We start from the raw sequence: 22,387 nt of genomic DNA on the forward strand, positions 1-22,387 counted from the left end.
TTTTAACTGAAGTTTCTATTTTCCTATTTTAATAATCTGTGGATTTTAAAGTCCTGTTCATGAACCCTTTCTCATTTCTATTTGGTCCCCTACTTCCACAATGTGCTCCTATGCTTTTTGTTTTTGTTTTTTTTTTTTTTTTAATATTTTCTTGGTCATTTTTTATTTATTTATTTGAGAGAGTGACAGACACAGAGAGAAAGGCAGATAGAGATAGAGAGAGAGGTTGGGCGCGCCAGGGCTTCCAACCACTGCAAACGAACTCCAGACATGTGCGCCCCCTTGTGCATCTGGCTAACGTGGGACCTGGGGAACCGAGCCTCGAACCGGGGTCCTTAGGCTTCACAGGCAAGCGCTTAACCTCTAAGCCATCTCTCCAGCCCTCCTATGCTTTTTATAAAAGTCAAATACACTCTGTTATATAGCTCTTCTAGCAGGGACATAAAATTAAAATTGATCACTGAAGGCATGCTCTCTGTCCCTTTTACAAGTTTTAAAACTCAGCAAAACCTTTAAATTAATATCTTTTAATAGTATATTCATGATCAAAAGCCAGTAAGACACAAATCTTTAAGGCCAGCACATAAATATGCATGGACTATGACCTGTGACAATGTATTTTCTATTTGCCTTCTGCTCATGCATAAAATATTGTGCCTAATGGTTTTAAGAGGAGGGAACATTTGACAGGATATTGTTTCAGTCTTCAGTCCAGAACAGAGGTCTCAGATTCACAAATACAGTGGGATGGGGGTTTGTTAAAACATGCATCAGCCAGCCCTACTCCCACAGTTTCTGATTTAAAGGTCTTCTTGAGTGAAGCCCAGAAATGTCCAACCAGCTTGGGAGTAAAACAGTGGGGAACAATCTCTTATAGGAGGTATTAGTATAAAGGCCAAATCCAACATGTCACACTTTTTTTCAAAAACAAAATAATGTTTGGAACAAAGATATATTCATTTATTTGCATATTAGGACCTACACCTGACTATGCAGATCACAGAAAAAAAAATTGCTGGTTCATATTTTAGATCATGTCTTCAAAACTTATTATTACCAATTCACAATATGTTCATGGATTAAAGTTCCCAATAAAAATTATTTTAAAATGCCTTGATATTGTCAGAGGCTGGAAAGATTGTTGTCAAAGGCTATTGCTAAACCAGGTGTGGTGGTATACGCCTTTAATCCCAGTACTCAGGAGGCAGAGGTAGGAGTGTCACTGTAAATTCGAAGTCAGCCTGGAACTACAGAGGGTCAGTCTGGGCTAGAGTGAGACCCTACCTTGAAAACAAAACAAACAACCAAACAAAAACCCCACCAGACTGTTGTTTGCAAAGTTTGCCTGCCCAGGTGCAATGCCCAAGCCATCCTCATAAGCCAGATACAAACAGTGCTGCAAACATCTGGTGTTTGTAGTGGAAGGTGGCCGTGATGTGTGCACATACACACGTGAACACCATGCACACATAATAAATTATTTTTTTTACAATTTCAATATTGTCAGATCCAGCTGCCTGAATAACTTTTAACCTATACTAGCTACATATAAAACCTTAAAAATTATAGTCACTCTAATTTTAAAAACACACCTAGGCTTTAAAGAGTAATTCACTATTTCTATGACTCTTTTTTTGTCTATGTGTATGTGTGGTGTTGTATGGGTATGTGTGCATGTGGCACATGCACATGTATGTCCAGATGTGTGTGTCTGTGGGCATGCAGAGGCTAGAGGGGAGCATTGGGTGTTCTTCCTTTATGGCTCATCTGCGTATTTCTTTGAGACAGAATCTCTCTTTGTCTCATGAGCCCCCAGTAATTCTCTAGTCTCCACACCCCACAGGACTCGGATTACAGATATGTATGGCCATGCCTGGCTGTCTTATGGATCCTTTCAAAAGATTACATATGCTGCTATAACAGTATCACAGATTTGAGTGATTTACAAAGAAAAGAGAGTCTTGTAGCTTACAGTGCTGGAGGTTTGGGAAGTGAAAGTGCTTGGTGTCGGTGGCTGAGGAGGGTCTCTTTGTTGGGTCAGTATGTGGCAGAAGAGAAAATAACGGGGAGAGTAAGGGTGGGAGGGGGGGCTCCTTTTGTCAGCTTAGTGGCTAATGACACTCACCTATTCATGAGGGCAAAGCTCTGAGGAGTTAATTGGGATGGCAATTAAATTTCAATGTAGGCTTTTAGAAGATGTCTAAGCCACAGCAGTATGTTTTCATGGTCAATTCATGTTTCATTCTTTTTTTGTTGTTTGGGTTTTTTGGGGGGGCTGTTTTGAGGTAGAGTCTCACTGTAGCCCAGCCTGACCTGGAATTCCCTAAGGAGTGTCAGGGTGGCCTCAAAATCAAGGCAATACTCCTACCTCTGCCTCCCAAGTGCTGGGATTAAAGGTGTGCGCCACCTCGCCCGGCTCTCATGTTTCATTCTTTATTAAGTCCTGGCCTCTATGTACCAATTGTTGTTATTCTAAAATAATACAACATTAAGTTTTTCTATATAGAGACAGAAGCGACATGACTAACTCCAGGCCAGAGCAACCATGTTGTTGCACATGATAATATCCTCAATGATGAAGGCAAATGAAGTAATCTTAGGTAGGTGCACTTGCTTAGTCAGTCTAGCAAATGTGTTGGTCTAAGCTTAAAAGTTGTAACATATACTTATGGGTCATTGTTTCATAAATGGAAGTAGAAGCTCCAAGAAGTAACTTATTTCAGTAGAAATGCATGAAATAAGGGCTTGAGGAATGGCTTAGCAGATAAGGCACTTGCCTGCAAAGCCAAAGGACCCAGGTTCAATTCCCCATGTAAAACAGATGCACAAGGTGGCGCATGCTTCTGGAGTTGGTTTGCAGTGGCTGAATGGCCTGGTGCACCTATTCTCTCTCTCTCTCTCTCTGTCTCTAATAAATAAAATAAAATAAAGAAATGTATGAAATAATGTCCATCCATTGAATAAAATAAAAAAATTATTGGAAACAAAGATACATCAATAATAACCAATGGTAGTATAGTCATAGTGTCTAAGAAATTATTACTCTTCTAGGAGACAAATTTAATCATGTGACTAAATGATGATAAAAGTTCTTGCCTAAAATTCTGAACTTCAGTTCTGAGAATAACTTCCTAGTCAATTCTTGGTTCCCTTTTTCCTCTTGATAAAAGAGGAGTGTTGGGCTGGAGAGATGGCTTAGCGGTTAAGCGCTTGCCTGTGAAGCCTAAGGACCCCGGTTCGAGGCTCGGTTCCCCAGGTCCCACGTTAGCCAGATGCGCAAGGGGGCACACGCGTCTGGAGTTCGTTTGCAGAGGCTGGAAGCCCTGGCGCGCCCATTCTCTCTCTCTCCCTCTATCTGACTTTCTCTCTGTGTCTGTCGCTCTCAAATAAATTAAAAAAAAAAAAAAAGAGGAGTGTTTAATTGCTAGCCACCCTAGTAAGGGCAGTGCTTTGCATAGTGTCAAAGGGCTACAAAATCCATGGTAAATATTTGTGTATCTGTATGTGTGTGTGTGTATGAGAGAGAGAGAGAAGAAAGAAACAGAGAGAGAGAGAGAGGTGGAGAGAGAGAGAGATTCTATTATTTGGCTGTGGAGTTGCCACTTAGGTATCAGAACCTGTGCTGATAACTATGGCAAACACTTTTAAAGTAGATCATTGTGCAAGGTGCCCATGGAGCTGAGGAAGCCAATGCTGTTTTTCCAGAGGAGCTACTATTTGAGCTGGGACTTGAGGGAAAGAAAGGAAGACGGCGTGGAGGATTGATGGAACAGCCAGTTAGAAACATGGCAGCACAAAAGAGAATATTGGGCTCAATGGATGGTAGGTGGTTTTGTCTCTAGAGCTCAGATCTGACAGAAAGAAATAAAAGACTGGAAGGGTAATAATGTAGCTTAAAGCTAATAGTTTAAGGAAAAACCTACTTTACCTTAAAAAATTTATAAGTCTACAGATGACAAAAGGAATACATTATCCATTAGCTTTGAAAATATGTAATGAGTACTGGGTTATAGGAAATGAGTAACATTACATAAGTTACTGTCAGTCACAATAACAGCTGCATATAATTGCTCTAAAGATAGGAAACAGTATCTAGTTTATAGCCATAACACTGTCAGCACTTCAGATTTTTTAAAAACTTTTTGTTGATGACTTCTATAATTATAGACAGCCATGATGATCCCCTCCCCTACTACTTTCCCCGTACAAATACAGTCTCCACCATATCCCCTTCCCCTCTCAATGAGTCTCTCTTTTATTCTGATGTCATCATCTTTTCCTCTTATTACGAGGATCTTGTGTAGGTGGTGCCAGGCACTGCGAGGTCATGGATATCCAGGCAGTTTTGAATCTGGACGAGTGAGTGCATTGTAAGCAGTTCTACCCTTCCCTTGGCTCTTACATTCTTTCCTCCACCCCTTCCACTTTGGACCCTAAGCCTTGGGAGGGCTGATAGAGATGTTTCAGTGCTGAACACTCTTCTGTTGCTTCTTCTCAGCACTATGGTGCCTTTTGAGTTATCCCAGTGGTCACTGCCATCTGAAAAGAGAAGCTTCTCTAACCAAAAAGCTATCAGTCACTTTTCTTAATACTGCAACAAAATATCTAACAGACGAGACTGAGGAGAGGAAGGCTATGTTTTGGCTCATAGTTTCATGGTGGTGAGGGCATATCTGCATTCATGGCAACAGCAGAGGCCCTAGACTACGGTGGAAGGAAGCAGAGGCAGCGCATGCACTTCTCTACAGACCAGAATGCATGGAGAGCTCAGACATGAAGTGAGAGCTGGATATAACCCACAAAGCCTGTAGCCAGTAACCCACTTTCTCCTCCTAGACCCCACTTCCCTGGTGTTCCACAACAGCTCAGCACACCACCACCATCTAGGGACCAAGTGGTCAATCACATGGGCCTGTGAGGGTCCCACTTAACATTCAAATTAGAATAGTGGGCAATCCAGTATACACTGAGGAGCAGGTACCAAAATTAGAATCAACTTAGGGCAAAAACAGGGCAAATGAATACAGAAAACGCTCAGTTGGAAAGTTGTCCAGGTAAGTAAATTCCATTAACAACACCAGCGATGAGGATGTAGGAAAGGGGAGGATTTGGGGACATGTCAACAGAGAACTGTGACTGGCACCCAGAGGACCGAGCAGACGGAATCCAAGATGATCCTGAGATGCTTAGAGATGAATATTGATAGCATTCCTGATTTGCTGGTTTCTGCTTTGATTCTAGAATGAAAAGAAAGTATACTCTGTTGGGGAAGAAGTTGAAATTTCATGCCTTACCGGATTCAGAGCTGTTGGGTACCAGTACTTCAGATGCTTACCAGACAGGACCTGGAGACAAGGGGATGTGGAATGTCAACGTGAGAATCGGGCAGACGTTTGTGTGATGACTCTGAGAGGGAAAAGTGTACCCAATATAAATAGACCAAAGTCACACTCTCAGCACAGTGTATTTAAACTTTTTTGGTAGCTATGGGAAAAAGGTTTAATAAAACTAGATGGAGCTCATTTACTAAAACCAGATTTGAAAAGTGCTTCCTATTTCAGTACTCCTGCGCCTTCATATTAGCCTTGAATGCACAGCACTGTGAAGCATGCTTTTATAGAGAAATGCATGGGCCTGGAAAGATGGCTTAGTGGTTTAGGTACTTGCATGTGAAGCCTAAGGACCCAGGTTTGATTCCCTAGTGCCTTCATAAGCCAAGAGGTACATGGTGGTGCATGCATCTGCAGTTAATTTACAGTGACTGAAAGTCTCTCTCTCTCTCTCCCTCTCTCTCTCTCTCTCTCTCATACACACACATGCACACACACACACACATCTCTCTCTCTCTCTCTCTCTCTCTCTCTCTCTCTCTCTCTCTCTCTCTCTCCCTCTCTCTCTCTCTCTCTCATGCACACACATCTCTCTCTCTCTCATCTCTGTCTCTCAAATAAATAAAATAATTTCTACAAAAGAAATGAGTGAATCCTAAGAAAATAATACTTATACTCTTTACATGCCACATTTCAGGGTTTATGTGAAATGCCATTTTATATATCAAAACTAGAATTTATAAGAGATGCTGTTGCCCTTCTCCCAGACACTGCTCTGTGGAGTACGTTCACATCCTTTGCTGAGAAAGAATGACCTCATATGTTTTGTGCCTACCCAAGTTGTAGTAAAGTAAAAACTGAGATTTAAACAAATCTCTATGAGAATACCCAAAATTTATTATGTTTTAAAACAGAGCTGAGACAAGTGTCAATTAAAGTGTCCTACTTTTGTGTCACTCACAATGTGGTAACTTGCTTTGGTCAGAAGAGAAAAGAGGAAAAGACATTATTTCTTGAAAGAAAAAGGTCCCAAAGATATCATAAACACTGAGTGTACCTGGATATAATTCTTTGGCAAGTACCAAAGATATCATAACTAAGGGGAGTTTTCTGGTGGAGGATCTGAAGAAAAGCTGGGGGTCCTTATCACCAAGATTGGTCAAAAAGAGGCACCCCACAGTGAGCACAAATAACCCCACTGTAGAGGGTCTTAGTGGATTGTGGGCAGGGGAGAGAAGATATGAGTGTAACCCCAATGGGAATATGACCAACACTCCATAGATTCATACAATAAAATTCATAATCAATGAAAATGAGGAACCAAAGCTGAATACATGCACTAAACCTCACAAGGATTTTCTCTGGTTACTTAAAACCTGCACATGCTTGTTAGACACTGTGCTGCACTAACATGAAATACTGCTCTCTCTGCAGGGACAGAGTGCTTCAAGCCAGTTGTACAGGAAGTCCTTACACTCTCACCATTTCAGAGAGTATATAAGATTGGTGAATCCATTGAGTTGTCCTGCCCCAAAGGCTTTGCTGTTAGTGGGCCAACAAGGTACACCTGCAAGGGAGATTCCTGGACACCTCCCATTTCAGATTCACTAACCTGTGAAAAAGGTGAGTAGCAACACGGAAGCTGAGATTCTCAAAACGCTGAGCTCTCCAAGATTGATAGGGTGGTATCCACATAAGTGTTATCTAAGTGTGTTTTAGTAGGAGAGAGCAGACTCTCTGGGCAAGAGATGTTGGACTTTATCCCGTGTGGGTGATGATTAAGTGTTAAATATCAAGTTACTAATCAAGTGAAGCCTTTCTTGTCTTGCAGAGTGATTTTAATTTTTACCAGGAATCTAAGGAATGAAAGATTGCTCATATAAAAAGATTAGACCTGATAGTTAAGTGTTTTTTTTCCAAGTAGAAAACATAAAATGTAGAGAAAACATAATCAGGCATTTTATTATTATTATTACCTAAAATCAAATTTTCCCAATTCTCCTTCAATTCATAGTCTATATTTCCCTATATCAGCTGCTTTAAACAAAGATTTTTAACTCTAGGCGGTGTCCTTTTCAAATCTACCTAAGCCCCATCCTTCAAATGCTAAAGTTGGTCCACTAGGAAGGACTCAATATATTTTATGTATTTATCCTGGCTAAGAACAATTTTGAATGTTTCACCACAAAGAAATGACAAGTGTTAGAGGAGATAGATTTGTTAACCATGATTTAAGTACTAAATAATGTGTACATGTATCCAAATATCACAGAGAACCCCATAAATAAGGACAAATTTGTGGATCCATTTAAAAAATATTTAATTAAAATGAAAAAAAATAAATAAAACAAACATCTCCTGGCTAATCCTATGCACTCAGAGTGGAGAGCCATGTTTTTATTTTGCGGAGTGTGTGTGTGTGTGTGTGTGTATGTGTGTATTGATTGTGAAGTTTACTATATGAGGCCCTTCTTATTAGGAGTTATATCTTTTAATTAGCTTACCAGGAGGCAGGTTTCTATGTTACTGATTCACGGTATTTCTCCCCTCTCACCTTCCCTTATCCCAGTCTCCATGCCACCACGCTTGGCTTCAGATTTTTTACATAGAAACTGAGTTCACACTCAGGTCCTCATGCTTGTTTTCTTCAATTATTTGGTTAAATAAGTTCTCCATGCCTTTAGTCTGAACTTCTTCTCCTTCTGGTATTCCAATGACCCTGATATTAGGACGTTTAAGTGTATCCCACAATTCCCTCATGTTCTGTTCACAGAAACTTTTGAACTTACTGAAATTTTTGAACTCTTGAACTGTTTCTTCCATCTTGTCTTCCAGATCAGAGTTTCTATTCTCCACATGACTGACTCTATTCTTGAGAGCTTCTAGATAGAGTTTTGGACTTGTTCCATTAGGTTTGCATTTTCTACTACTTTTCTATGTATAGTTCCATCCCTCTGTCAAGGTCCCTTTTCACAACATTTTCTGATTTTCTTGATGCTTCTTGGAATTCATTCTTGCATTTATGTCTTCAGTTAGCATCACCAGCTGATTTTTGAGGTCTTCTTTTTTTTTTTACTCTCCCTCAAATCTCTTAACTGTCTTTGAACTCCTTCCATTTTCTTATCTATTAGGTCTAGTCTAGTGATGGCAGCATCCACACAATTATCAGTCCTCTGTTGCTTTTCTGCAAGTTCTACCAGTAGCTTTGTCAGGGTTGCATTGCTCATAGCTTCATTTTGCTATTCTGATCCTACTGACTCTTCTATGTTTTGATTAGAAATGCTCATTATAGGACTGGGTGATCTAACTGGATTTTCTTGCATTTGATTTTGCATGTCATTTCTTTTGCACTGTGGTCTGCCCATGGCAGTGTATGAGCACGTAGGTGGGTGGATCAGCCTGGGTTCAAGCACAATGGGAATCTGAAGCAGCCTGAGGCAGCTGCCAAGTAGCCTGGGCTTTGGCTGTCTTTTGCCAAAGGCCCCTAAGCTTTTGCCTGGCGGTGGCACCAAAGTTGCCTGAGCTCTTACATGGTAATGTGCCAAAGCTGCCTGCTAGGAGGGGCACTGAGGTACCAACCACTGAAGCAGCCCAAACTCTGGCTTGGGAACACTAGGACCTGGAAGCAGTCTGCACTCCCCCCAGGACAGGACAATGGTGGATGGCTGGCAGGGCAGACAGGGAGGGGATGGCACCTAAGCTGGCGCAAGCGACAGTCTGAGCTCATGTGGCAGTTGCATTGGGCCTCGGCTCACAAGTGAATGTGTGGTGGCCCGAGCTGTAAGTGAGCAAGTGAGCAGAGCAGGCTAAGGTTCCACACGCAGGGATCGATTGGTGCAGTGACCAGTGGCCTGATGGTGCCCCGTTTGGTGCACAAATTGACCAAAGGAGGCTGAGCTCCAATGGGCCTGCAGGCATAGCCTGGCCAAGGTCACTCTTGGGCAGGGGTAACAGGGCGATCACCACTGTGCAGTGAGGCAAGTGGAACTATGTTGGCCTGGGACCCTTTTCCTACAGTAAGCGGGGAGTTTCCTGAAGCTGGGAGTGGGAACTGCGGCTGCTTGGGGGGAGGGGTGGACTACCCGCCTGCCAGGGAATCATCGATTCCCTGTTTTTCCCCCTATGTGTCCTCCCACTGGCAATCTATTGGAGATTGCTCTTCCCTAAAAGACCCAGTGAACCCTTAATGTCCTGCCTTTCTTTCCTGGGGATCTGTGGTGCAGTTAGGTGGTAGCCATCTTGGCCAGAAGTCTCCAGTCCTCATGCTTGTAAGCACTTCACGTCACTGACTGAGCTGTCTTCCCACTCCTAATGTCATATTTTAAAAAACCAACTTTTGGGCTGGAGATGACTTAGCAGTGAAGGTGTTTCCCTGCAAAGCCAAAGGATCCCAGTTTGACTCTCCAGGACCCACATAAGCCAGATGCACAAGGGGGTGCATGGGTCTGGAGTTTGTCTGCAGTGGCTGGAGGCCCGGATATGCCCATTCTCTCCCTCCCTCCCTCCCCACTGCCTCTTTCTTTCTCTCAAATAAATAAATAAAATATATATTAGAATAAAATAAAATATCAACTTTCCACCATACAAAATCATGGTTTTCATTACAACAGCTTCATACATACATGTCATTTTTTCTTATTCAGGTCTGCCTCCTCCCTACCCTCTCCCTTCCTTCCTTTCCACCTCTTCCTGGTTGTTTTCCTCACAAGTACTCCTACTTCTCCCTTCATGTCACATGTATCAGTAGTTAAATATTAATCACATGTGTTATAGAAAAAAATGCCATATTTTATCCTCTTGCCCCTCATGAGCCCTTCATATGAAAGAAAGTATGCAGCATTTGTCATTTTGACTAATGTCTCATTTTTAATCAGAGAATCTTTGAGGATACATCTGAGATCAGGTATTTGGTTCATTTTGCTTATGAAAAGGATAGTCATATAGAAGGTAAATTAAACCCAAGCTTAATCTGGGTCAAACAAAAACCTTTGCACATTAGCCCTGCTAATTCCCTCGGTTCCTTGCCACCCTGTGTCTTTTATTCTCGTATAGGCTTTTGAATAACCCTTAATAGAACTATTAATAAAAAGATCTCATGGGAATTGGTGAGCACTTCAAGTTAATAGTGTGTCCTGGGTTTATGGGTTCCTGATCATAAAAATTGTGATGAGTAATACAAATGAGGAAAGAGTGAGTGTGTTTGGAAATCACAAGCCTTCAGAAAGTTATGATGGCCTGGACATGGCTAGTTTATGTGTGTATGTGAATACATATGCACACATGCACATAAATCTCCTCCCTTCCCTTATCAAATCTTGTGCCCAGGAGCCTAAGAAACTGGGGGTTGACCCTCCTGTCCTGATACATAATTGAATGAATCTCTCCATAGGGTTGCTTATTTCCTCCCTTCACAATTAACTTGTTTGCGAAGACTACGCTGACACTGTAGATGCCGGTGAATCTGATCCGGTCCAGACCAGGGAAGTTTGTTTTTAATAGGCTTTGGAAGTCAGCTCCAGGTCAAACACAGCCACTCTTAAAGGTTCTCTGGAAGGGCCTCTATGAAAGCATAGATAACCAAGTGTTTCCATCACATATAACATGTCCCAGTGTCAACCTCCACTTCTATCACCTTCCTCCATATACACACCAGTAAATTCTTCACTTTATTAAGAATATACTTTGTATGTGTTCATCCTGTGATGATACCATCTTTTCCCTCTTCCCTGCGCCCATCCCATAGGGGCCCAGCTCAGTGGACTTTCTGATATTCCCTTTGGGGTTGTGGGTGATGCACTGTGGGAGCAGTACTCAGTTACTGGGGTTCATATAATGCCTCTGGGCATGACATCCCAACCTGTGGCTCTTACAATTTTTCTGGCCCCTCTTCCGCAAAATTCCTTGAGCTTTGGTGAGTGTAGCATCTCATCTCTTAAACCTAAGAATTATGCTTAACAGCTCTCATAACTTCCCATGACATTTAGTATCATTGATTTACCTGCCATATGTCTTATGTGTATCTACTTCTCTCTATTTTCACATTTGGATCTTGTTCCAAATTACCATCTCCTTCCATCTGATTTGCTGCAATAACCCTGTTGACTATGTGTCATGGTTCCTGTGTCCCCAAGTCTCTCCAAATCTAGTGTCTCCACAAAGCTTGAACCCTCTCAAATTCAAGATGTAGGCCTGATTTGTGTCACATTTGAAACCCACCATATTCCTGCCCCTTAGAAAATGAAGGCGGAAGGCTTTACTAGGCCCTGCACCATCTGTCATGTGCCTACTTCTCAGGCCACACCTTGTTCCTTATAAGTTTGTTGCTTTAATTTTTCTACTCTCAGTTCCAGGAAAGCCGTATGCTGTCTCCCTTTTGAGCACACACAACTTGATATTCCCTCTGCCTCAATCAGTGTCCATTTGCCATTGCTAACCCTCCTAGCTACATCTATTTTCTTTTCTTGATTATATGCTTTCTCCTTAATATCACTAATTTTGACAGCAGTTCTCTATGTACTTGTGTGTTTGTGTGATCAATGTCTTTCCCCTCTTACAAGACTATTGACTCTGAAGGCAAAGAACCCAGGACAGATTTTGTTCAATCCACTCTCCTAATAACCTAGCAGAGTGCCTGGGACACCATAAGTGTACCACAACATTTTTAAAAATGGACAAAAATTTCCCCTAATTTTCTTTTCTTAGTTCTCTAAGCATAACAGTAATTTGGGCTTAAAAAATGATAAAAGAGGTGAGTTGAAAAGAACACTTCAGATGGAATATTTCATGACAACATACTTGGAGAAGCCAAGGTAAATGACCTAGCTCTAGGAGACAAATGAGAACACATCATACCTCCCTTTCCTTCTGAAGTCAGGCACACCACTGAGAATGATAAAGTACACTGATATTTTCTCTTGTTTCAGATATGTTGACAAAATTGCAGGGTCCTTGTCAGCCAGGACAAAAGCAGTCAGGATCCAAATGTGTTTGCATGTCTCCAGAAGAAGACTGTAGGTAAGAAACACACTATGGGCCATGCTTGCAGTTGGGAAATGCAATCTTCATTATCAATTAGTGGAAAAGCTGAACTTGAAGCATAAGCATGAGACATGAATTTTCACATAACTGATACACTTATTTCTATTGAATCCCTCTTTCTTTACTGAGTAGCAAGCTTTTTATTTTATACTACTTTTATTTTTTAAGTAGAATCATTTTTGTATTAAAGATTTACCCATCCACTTAAATCCTTTAGGCTTAATCATATCAATCTTCCTTTGCCCTGCTAAGTACAGGAGGCATTAGCAATGCCAAAAACTTAGAGAAAAGGAAGTGATAAGCATGGACTATGCACATGCTTATAGACACATAGACACAGACACACACACACAGACATACACTCACTTTTGTCAGCTAATTCTTCCATGCTGTGGCAGAGAGCATAGAGAAGGAAAATTATATGCTTTCAGATGACTTCCATGAGTAATAGGCTGTCAGCTATCTTCTCCTTGTTGGTATAACTGCATTGTCTTTCTTGAACCAATCCAAGAGTATCAATATTTCTTATTGATTTTAAAGATTCATTTAAAATGAACTTAAAGGCAAATCCAAGTGTTGTTTGCCTCACAGTGAGTCACTCATTTCAAATAAGAGGACTCTTCTCTATTTTGTCACCTGTAAGCTTATTTCATGTGCTAGGATTGCTGTACTATACAAGAAGGAAGACTACAAGTGAGACACATTGTTTTGTATATTTTTCTGAAGACTCACCACTTGCTTCACCATGCTACCTTTCTCTTATTCACCTAACTACATGTACCTGTAAGCAAGACTGAGGGATGCAACTATCTGGATATATAACCATTCTGAATAAAATTAGAGTTTGGGGCTGGAGGAATGACTTAGCAGTTAAGGTATTTTTCCACAAAGCCAAAGGACCCAAGTTCTATTCCCCAGGACCAATGTAAGGCAGATGCACAAAGTGGCACAAGCATCTGGAGTTTGTTTGCAGTGCTAGAGGCCCTGGTGCACCCATTCTCTCCCCCCCTCTCTAATAAATAAATAAAAATAAAATAGTTTTAATTTAAAAAAATAGATTTCAGGTTGTAAGGGGAGGTGGGGGGAAGAAGAATAGATGTTGTAAAGGAAATCAACAGGCAATGCAAAGTTGTGACTGGGTCACTTCTCTCATTGACTCTCTTGTTCTTCTGCACTACAGATGAACAAACGTTTGTAGATCCTCAGTCCTGATCTCTTAGAGTGCACAATGGGATCTCTTTCTGTATAACTCTGACACAAACTAGCCCAAAGGTGACGCTCTCTGCTCTGCTCAGTATTCACCACAGCATCTCCCAAGCGGCTTCTTGTTGTCGGAGTCTCCTCACCAGTAGGTGGCTTCCTGCAGACTGCTTGTAGTTCACATTGTCCTCTTAAGAGAGGAAGCTTCTTTCTTTACCCACACATCACCAGATCTTGAGAATACACGTTGACCTCTGCAGGTCTATGACATCTCTCCAGCCTTTTCCTATACACCTCAGTTCTCTTTTATAAAGGGTGAAGGTGTTTAGGGGAGTGGCAGGCCACATAGCTTAAGTTCTCTGAAAGCAGACAGTGGAGAATGAACTCAGATTTCAAGTAAATAAATAAGTAAGTCCCAAACACCATGCAAGATGAAAATGAGGGGCTGAAAGAGGAGAAATTGGCCATGAAAAAAAAAAAAAAGATAAATTGAAATGAAGAAAACTGAGTGTTAAGTTAATGTCTATTTTTTTTTTTTTCCTGGTGCTCATGTGTAATGTTTGGTTTCCTTTCTTGGGCAGCAGTTATTCAGAAGATCTCTGTGTATTTGATATGGGATCCAGCCGCTACTTTACTTCATCTGCTTGTAAATTTTTGGCTAAGAGATGTTTAAATAATGAGAGCCTTCATTTTGTACATATTGGTTCCTGCCAAGACGGTCCACAGTTAGTATGGGGTCTTGAAAGGATAAAACTTGCATTGAACAGCACAAAGCAGGAATCCTGTGGCTATGACACCTGCTATGACTGGGAAAAGTGTTCAGGTATGTTTCAGAGGTAACCATGCACTGGGAAGGCATGCACTCAGATTTCATCTCAGGTTTACACATCTTCCAAAGTAACCTTTCATTCATCGAAAATTGTTTGTATTTGTTATAATTTTTTGTTTTCTATGTTTTATTGACAACTTCCGTAATTGTAAACAATATCCCATGGTAATTCCCTCTCTCCCCCCACTTCCCCTTTTGAAGCTCCACTCTCCATCATATCCCCTCCCCCTCTCAATTAGTCTCCCTTTTGTTTTGATGTCAGCATCTTTTCCTCCTCTTATGACGGTCTTGCGTAGGTAGTGTCGGGCACTGTGAGGTCATGGATATCCAGGCCATTTTGTGTCTGGAGGAGCACGTTATAAGGAGTCCTGTCCTTCCTATGGCTCTCACATTCTTTCCCCCGCCTCTTCCACAATGGACCCTGAGCCATGAAAGGTGTGATTGAGATATTTCAGTGCTGAGCACTCCTCTGTCACTTCTTCTCAGAACCATGATGCCTTGTAAGTCATCCCAAGGACACTGCCATCTGAAAAGAGAAGGTTCTCTAAACAATAGTGAGAGTATCATTAATAAATGGGTGTGTGAACATTAAGAGAAGTGCTTACTGTGCAGTTTGGTGAGCATAGTACATGCATTTAGCCAGACAGCAGCAGACGTTATACCCCTAGGTATATATATACCCATGACTACCCCTGTTGTAGGTTTTCAGTATCAGGGATGTATTTCCTCCCATGGAGTGGGCCTCCAGTCAAATTAGAGTGCAGTTGGTTTCCCTATAACACATGTGCTTTTTAATGATTTAAGCAGAAAAAAAAAAACAAAGTATAACTAACCACAATTGAAAAATAACTATATTAATACATTGAGAGTGTATGTTTTCAGTCTTCTATGCATATTTACTTAGTGTTATCCTTAGATCTCAGTGAGAAAAGCATTTGCTGTGCTCTCCTCCTTCAGGTACCCCTTTCACTCTCAAGTTCAGAGGGTCTTCATCAACACTGATTAATTTTTCCCCAGTTGGTTGGGACCAAATAAGGCCATATAAGGAGGACTGAGCTTCACATGGATACAAATTGACAGAAGCATCATGCTGAAGTTTCTTTAATTCTTTTCCCATGAGCTGACATCAGCCAGGGTTGGCAACATTATCCAAGCAAGCAGACATCCTGAGCCCAGAAAGGGCCACATGGGTTCAGGCGCTTTCTCCCCTATGGAACAATCTCTGATCCTTTACTACTTTTCCCCAGCTATGCATGTGATCATCCAGATGCCTTCAAAAGCTCTGTGGCCCATACATATAATGCCATTTCTGGTCCAGAGGTTCACAGACTGTCATTCCCCAAGAATATCCCAGAGAACTCATTGCTCAATGTGGGACTGCCAGTATAATGCTGAGACAGTTATTTAGGTGACTAGTTATAAATATGGACATATCCATTAAAATTTCTCCCCCTGTGGCTCCCTCATCTCAGAGTGTATATAATGCACATTTATAAAAGATAAAAAGGATCATATTCAATGTAATATTTTATAAGTTGATGTTTTTGCTAAACTATGAAATTATTTCCATGTCTTCATGTATCATTAGGCTATATAATCGTCAATATTTGCAAAAGTCTATGCACAAATGTTAAATATAATTTATCTGTCTAGTCTTTGGTACTTGAATGTTCCCTGATGTGCTGTTATTATAGACAGTGCTATGACAGATAAATTCATCAGAAGGGGATCTGTTCATTGAATATCATTTTCTTAAGCTATGCCTTACACAATGGGATTTCTAGGCAAATGTTGTTGTGGAGCATAAATTATTTAGGGATAAAATGCATTAACTTGCTTTCTAGAAATGGATCTACCATTATACACCACTGCATACTATATGATAGAGACTACCTCCCATATCCTCATCAAGCTTTTGCGTCATCATCCCTTCATCCCTCAACCAACTGAATCCTTAAGATGTGGTGTTGAACCTCTATTTTCCTCAAGCAGATGGCTATTGGCATTAATTGTGTAAATTTCTAGGAGCAGGAACTTCACAGCAGTACATTTGCTATTAGATAAAGTCTGCCCCTAAAATAATCAAAACTAAGTTCTGTAGAATTCAGATGGTTGGAAACTGAGATTTATCAGAACTAAAATAGGCATATTTTCCTCATGATATATTGTCAAAATGTATCTTAAACTGAGCATACACCATATGCTGGCAACTTGTGAAATTGTTCCATCTAACTTTTGCTTAAAACCACCTTGTCCCAGCAAACAGACATCCTGAGCCCAGAAAGGGACTGGAGGGAGACAAAGACCTATGTCTTTATGGTCTCTTTCACTCTGTGGCTCAAAGTTCTTCAACACAGCACTGGGAAGAAGAGGCAGCTTACTCAAACCCTTTCTGTTCAGCTAAAGCTGACTAACAAAATCCATTTCTTTGATAGGCTACAGATTTTCCCATGACAGAGAGTAAACATGGTAGACTTGTGAGCAAATGACTAGATGGAGTGCTTCAGGAAACAAATAAAATACTTGGGTCTTTAATATTCATGCCACATGTGAATAAGTCACACGCGTAAGATACAGAAAAACAAGGCCTGCTGCCTTGCCCAGTTCTGATCAATATGAAAATTCTCTTGTAAATAGAAACCCTAGTATTCATTTTTTTTAATTTTAAGAGTTTTATTATTTATTTATTTGAGAGAGACATAAAGAGAAAAAGACAGATAGAAAGGGAGAGAATGGGCATGCCAGGCCCTCTAGCTGCTGCAAACAAACTCCACAAGCATGTGCCATCTCGTGTGTCTGGCTTTACATGTACCCTAAGGAATCAAACCCTGGTCCTTTGGCTTTGAAGGCAAACACCTTAACCACTATGCCACCTCTCCAGCCCTAGTACTCATATTTTAAATGTTTGGTCAACACCATTAACCATCTGAAATTTCTCTCAGAAATAATAATTCTTTGTGGAAAAGAGCTATGAGTACTGTGCAATATTGCTTGTATTTTTCTCTGCAAAATGTTGTACAAGGCTATTATTGCCCAAATTATTTACAGAGCCCAGCACGACTGCCCACAACTGTAATCCCAGCCCTCCCAGGACAGAGGCAGGCTAAGTACATGAGTCCCATGCCAGTGTGTGCTGCATTGTGAAAAATCTCCTTCCCGAAAAGAAATTCAGAAAATAAAAACTAATTTGTATATCAAGAATACTTTAAAAGGGGGGGACAGGTCCTCATGCTATTACAGAGGATAAATCAGGATTGGGGACGCATTTAAGGGTCACTTCTATTCTTCCCTATTAGTCAGAGGCCATCGTGGAACTCTCTATTAAAGACTTTTACTTAAAGCTATTTTTCCATCAATTATTCCTTTCAAATATGTCTGAGTAAAAATGGGCAGGATATAATCTCATAAAATTAATTACTGTACTATTACTCCTTTGCTATGCATATATCTAAGGGGCCCACAAACTCCAGGAAAACAATCTCATAAAAAAAAATAAATAAGGGAGTCATTTGCAGTGGCTAAAGGCTCTGGTGCACCCATTCTCTCTCCCTCTCTCTCTCTCCTTCTCCCTCAAATAAATAAAAAATAAAAATAAAATAAACTTTAAAAATAAATTAAAAAACACTAAACTGTTTGAATATCTACCAAGTACTGCTCAAATTAACAGAATGTTTTTGGCTAAAGTCTCTGGTGCACTTATTCTCTCTCTCTCTCTCCTTCTCTCTCAAATAAATAAAAAATAAAAAAATAAACTTTAAATAAAAAACAGTGAACGATTTGAATATCTACCAAGTGCTGCTCAAATTAGCAGAATGTTTTGGGTGTAATCAGGCCACTATGAGCATCTATTAAGAGATTTATTTTAATATTCTTATAAGATATTTTAGGTCCTGCATATAATCAGGAAACACAAAGCCTTTTTTTTCCCTAAAGAGAAAATGGTTGGCCTTAGCCAGTCCTTTAAAGTGTTGATCAAATGTCATTGTCACAGTGAACTCTGTTTGAAGTATCCCAATAGAAAAATGTCAGAATGCATTTATAGAAGAGAAAGCTATAAATATATTTAATATCCAACCCACTCATAGCAGCTTGGGATACTGGTGATTTCAAGTTGAATTGAATTGAACACACCTTGATTAAGCTGTGTTCTTGATTACTTTATGCTATTTGTTACTCTTTTCCTTCTCTGACTAAAATGAAATAAGAGTTTAAAGTGGAAATTCAAAGTAGCATGATGTTCTTTTCAAAAACTTGGAAAAGAAATGGCTCCCTTAGGGAGTCTATTTTTACAAATATTAAATGTTCTGTCTGAATGCAAAAATATCCACTACCAACCAACAGGAAGAGGAAATTCATTCATCAAAAATTCAGTTATCAGCTAACATGTGGAAGTAATTTTACAGGTATAGTGAGGAGGCTGACAATATTAAGGACTTTTTGTACCCCTCAAATTGTCCACAGTAGTTGGAGGTGTTACATTAAATAATTGCATGACTCACTATAACACAAGGCACTTGTAATAAGAGCTGTAAGAGAGAGAAATATTTTCGGACTTGGGCTTCATAAACATGTGTAAAACATGTGTGAATAAGTGTGAAAACTGAGTGTTGAAGGGTCAAAAGATGCTGATAGTCTGAAAATAAATAGGCCAAGAGTACCTAAGTCACAATCACACTGAAGGAGCTGTGACAATGGCTCTTTTCAAAGCTACATACCCATTACAACAGGTGAAACAGTCCCTTAACCCCTCAACTCCACCTCTTCTGACAAGAGACAAGACTTTGAACAAGTATTATCTTCTCTCTTTGGCTGACAGAGAACTTGATTTTTCATGAAATGTTTTCTACCACGAACAACTGTATAAACATGTGCTACATATGAGCATCCACCCCCGCCATTTCCCTTTCTCACTTTCTCCCATAACTTGAGCCATGGGAAAGAACTGTCATCTTCTTAATAGAAGCTGTTGATAATAACATCATTGGTGATACCCAGGCTGACTCCCATAATCTGGTAACATTAAGTATACCAGATCAATTTAGACCTGCACTTAAAATTCATAATTTGAAACCAATTTATGCAGTGGAAATAAATGGGCGTCTTATACAGAGCTGCATAAGACACACAGATGGAGGAGCATAGTTAATGTTCTTAAGGCAATTAGTACCTCAGAGAGAAGACTTAAAAACCTAACAAGGAAACACAAAACTGTCAGATATGGTCCTGAAAATTTATACCACTGCAGTTTACTTGAAAGGTCAGAGAAAGTTTACTGGGGAGATGAGTCAACAATTAAATGCATTTACTCACAAACCTGTTCACTAGTTTGAACTTCCCCAGAACCCATGTAATGCTAGACAAAAAGTGTTATGTGCATCTGTAATCCCAGATCACTTATGGCAATAGAAATAGAGGTAAATCCAGAAGATCATGGGCCAGATAGACTGGCAAACACTGTTGGGGGAGGGGGAGAACAGGCATCAAAATAGAACAAAAACTAGTCAAAAAGAGGAAGGAATTTAGTGCAAGGAGAAATGTGGAAAAAATGAATGAAATGGGAAGGAATGGTATGACATTATATTAGGCTCACATATGAAAGCTCTCAATTCAAAAATAGCAAAAGACTATCTCAAAGAAGGTGGAAGGGGAGGATAAACATTTCAAGGCTGCCCTCTTACCTCTGCACATGTACATGGCATGTGCATAGCTACACACACACACACACACACACACACACACAGAGCAAGGTGAGTGGCTCAGGAACACTTCATGGATAAGGTAAGACTTGTTGACAATGATGGAATGGTGTTTGGGAAAAGGATAACATTAGGATGTCAAAAGAGAAAGAGAAGGCATGAGGGAAAAGACAAAAACTGGAGGAAACACCTTTAGGATTTTGTTTGGAAGGGCTAAACTTCTCAGAATGGAGAAAGTAGCAAAAATAGCGTTAGAAATGGAGGTTGAGGTACAGCTGTGGAGTACCTTACACTTTCACTAAATCATATACATATATAAGGGATATAATATTCTTTATTCTAAAGTTACTTTATATTCCTGTTCTTGGTAACTTTACCTCTAAATTATTATTTTCAAAATATTACATGAACACAAGATTTATATTCATATCATAAACATATTATAAAAATTAATATTATTTATATTATAAAGTGATTACATCTCTTCTAAACCAACCCTCATAGGAGAATCACCCAAATTTCTGATTCTAAAATCTCATGTAGAATCAAGTAATATTCTGAAATGAAGTAGATAAATGTTTAAAGTGGTTTTTTTCCAAAAAAAAAAAAAAAAGATCAAATCTTTGGATCATTTACTACAAAATCTGCCTTTATACCATTTTCCTGACTATGTGACCATGGGCAAATTACTAACCCTCTTTGAGCTCAGTTTGCTCATTTATACAGTTAGTATGATATGACATATGCTTATTGTAAGGATTCAATGAAATGAAACATAAAACATATGATTTCAGAGTAGTTTGTGGCTGGCATAATGTGTGATTTCAGAGTTATTATAGTTATTAAATAAGAACCATAATGTTCTTGATCAGTTCTGGTGACCAACGATCAGACAGGACAAGTTAAAGATTCAGTCTGAATGGTTTAGCACAGCTAGTAATGTATGTGGACATTAATTGAGAGGGAGGTGCTGGATACAACAGCTCAAATCCTGATTGGATATAGGCAGAGCCACAGAAGTGACCAAAGACAGCCCAGCTCATGAATCTGGCTGGCTTAGAAGTGTATTCTGCTGTCTTGCATTCTCTTTTCTCCATCCAAACACAGCAGGGTCCCTTGGGCCACTGGCATTGCTTCAGCTTTCTCACTCATTGCCACCAAGAAGCTCGCCACATGGGAATGAGCTGGACAGAGCCAAGCCCCAGAATGCTTGGATGAATCTCACCACCTCTTTCTGTCATTGCAGCTTCCACCTCCAGTTGTATCTGCCTGCTGCCACCACAGTGCCCCAAATCCGGACACCAACTCTACTGTGTTAAAATGGGATCAACACACAGGAAAGCAGTAAATATGTGTGTAGTGGGAGCTGTGAGATGTGCAAACTGGAAGATGGAAATCCTGTACCCTGGGAACTGTTTGGACTAGCACAGTTACTGAGAAACGTATTTACAATTTAAAAACAATGTCTTATTGCCTCCTCCTCATAGCTGACGGCAAACCCCACAATGCAAAATCCACATTCTCCAACAAGGAGAGTCTCTGCAGAGCGGGGAGGACAGGGAGCAGGTTAACAGTGGTACCAACATGGCTGTATACACACTGTGTACATAATAAAAAAAGAAAAGAAAACAATGTCTTTAAAGTGGGCAGTGGGGGAGGGGAATCCATGAGAACAAATTTGTGACACATAAATATAACATGCCTTGATATGGACTGTGGGGAAACTTGCAAGGCCCCACTTCTCCCTGAGCAGTTAATGGAAGTTATTGGTTGCTGAGGAATGTGGAGTCATTTTCTTCTGTGGTATATCCACTGGCAAGCAGTGAGAAGGAATTCAGCAAGACTGGGAAAGGAATATAGACAGATCATATGAAGTGTACATGATCAAAATGCAATATGTGTGTGTGAAATTTTCAAAGATCTAAAAAACTTCAAATTTTAAATGCCACGGTAAAACCCATTTCTTTATTTGCTAACCTGAAATTTTAATGTAAAAAGCTAGCTATATGAAAAGCAGAGTAGCATAGCCAGAATTATTGTATTGATTGCACTCTCTCATTCTTCTCCCAGCTCTCCCACTGTAACTTCTCCTATCCAGTTCCATCCCAGTGTGGCTTTGTGGTACTTCTAAGTTACACTCTACACCCCAATCTGGGAAGTTCTCTTGCTCACACTGCATGAAAGCAATGGTGCTTATAGAACCTTCTGAATGAAACTTATGATAAGCATCATCCTGGAAGTTAAAAATAACAAAATCTACAATATTCTTCAGTGGATCAAATATGCAAATTTAC

The 22,387-nt window shown here is 40.1% G+C and overlaps 1 protein-coding gene across 1 annotated transcript in view; it reads left to right on the plus strand.

The window, feature by feature from the left end:
- C6 (complement C6) overlaps positions 1 to 21,647 on the plus strand; it is a 73,972-nt gene extending 52,325 nt beyond the window's left edge. Inside the window, exons 13-17 of the mRNA XM_004652498.2 lie at positions 5,242 to 5,374; positions 6,765 to 6,953; positions 12,254 to 12,344; positions 14,150 to 14,391; positions 21,340 to 21,647. Coding sequence (XP_004652555.2) covers positions 5,242 to 5,374; positions 6,765 to 6,953; positions 12,254 to 12,344; positions 14,150 to 14,391; positions 21,340 to 21,518 — 834 coding nt within the window. The 3' untranslated portion in view covers positions 21,519 to 21,647. The remainder of the gene's footprint in view (positions 1 to 5,241; positions 5,375 to 6,764; positions 6,954 to 12,253; positions 12,345 to 14,149; positions 14,392 to 21,339) is intronic.
- Positions 21,648 to 22,387: the final 740 nt, after the last annotated feature.

Source organism: Jaculus jaculus, chromosome 13, assembly GCF_020740685.1.
Source record: "Jaculus jaculus isolate mJacJac1 chromosome 13, mJacJac1.mat.Y.cur, whole genome shotgun sequence".
Taxonomy (NCBI): Eukaryota; Metazoa; Chordata; class Mammalia; order Rodentia; family Dipodidae; genus Jaculus; species Jaculus jaculus.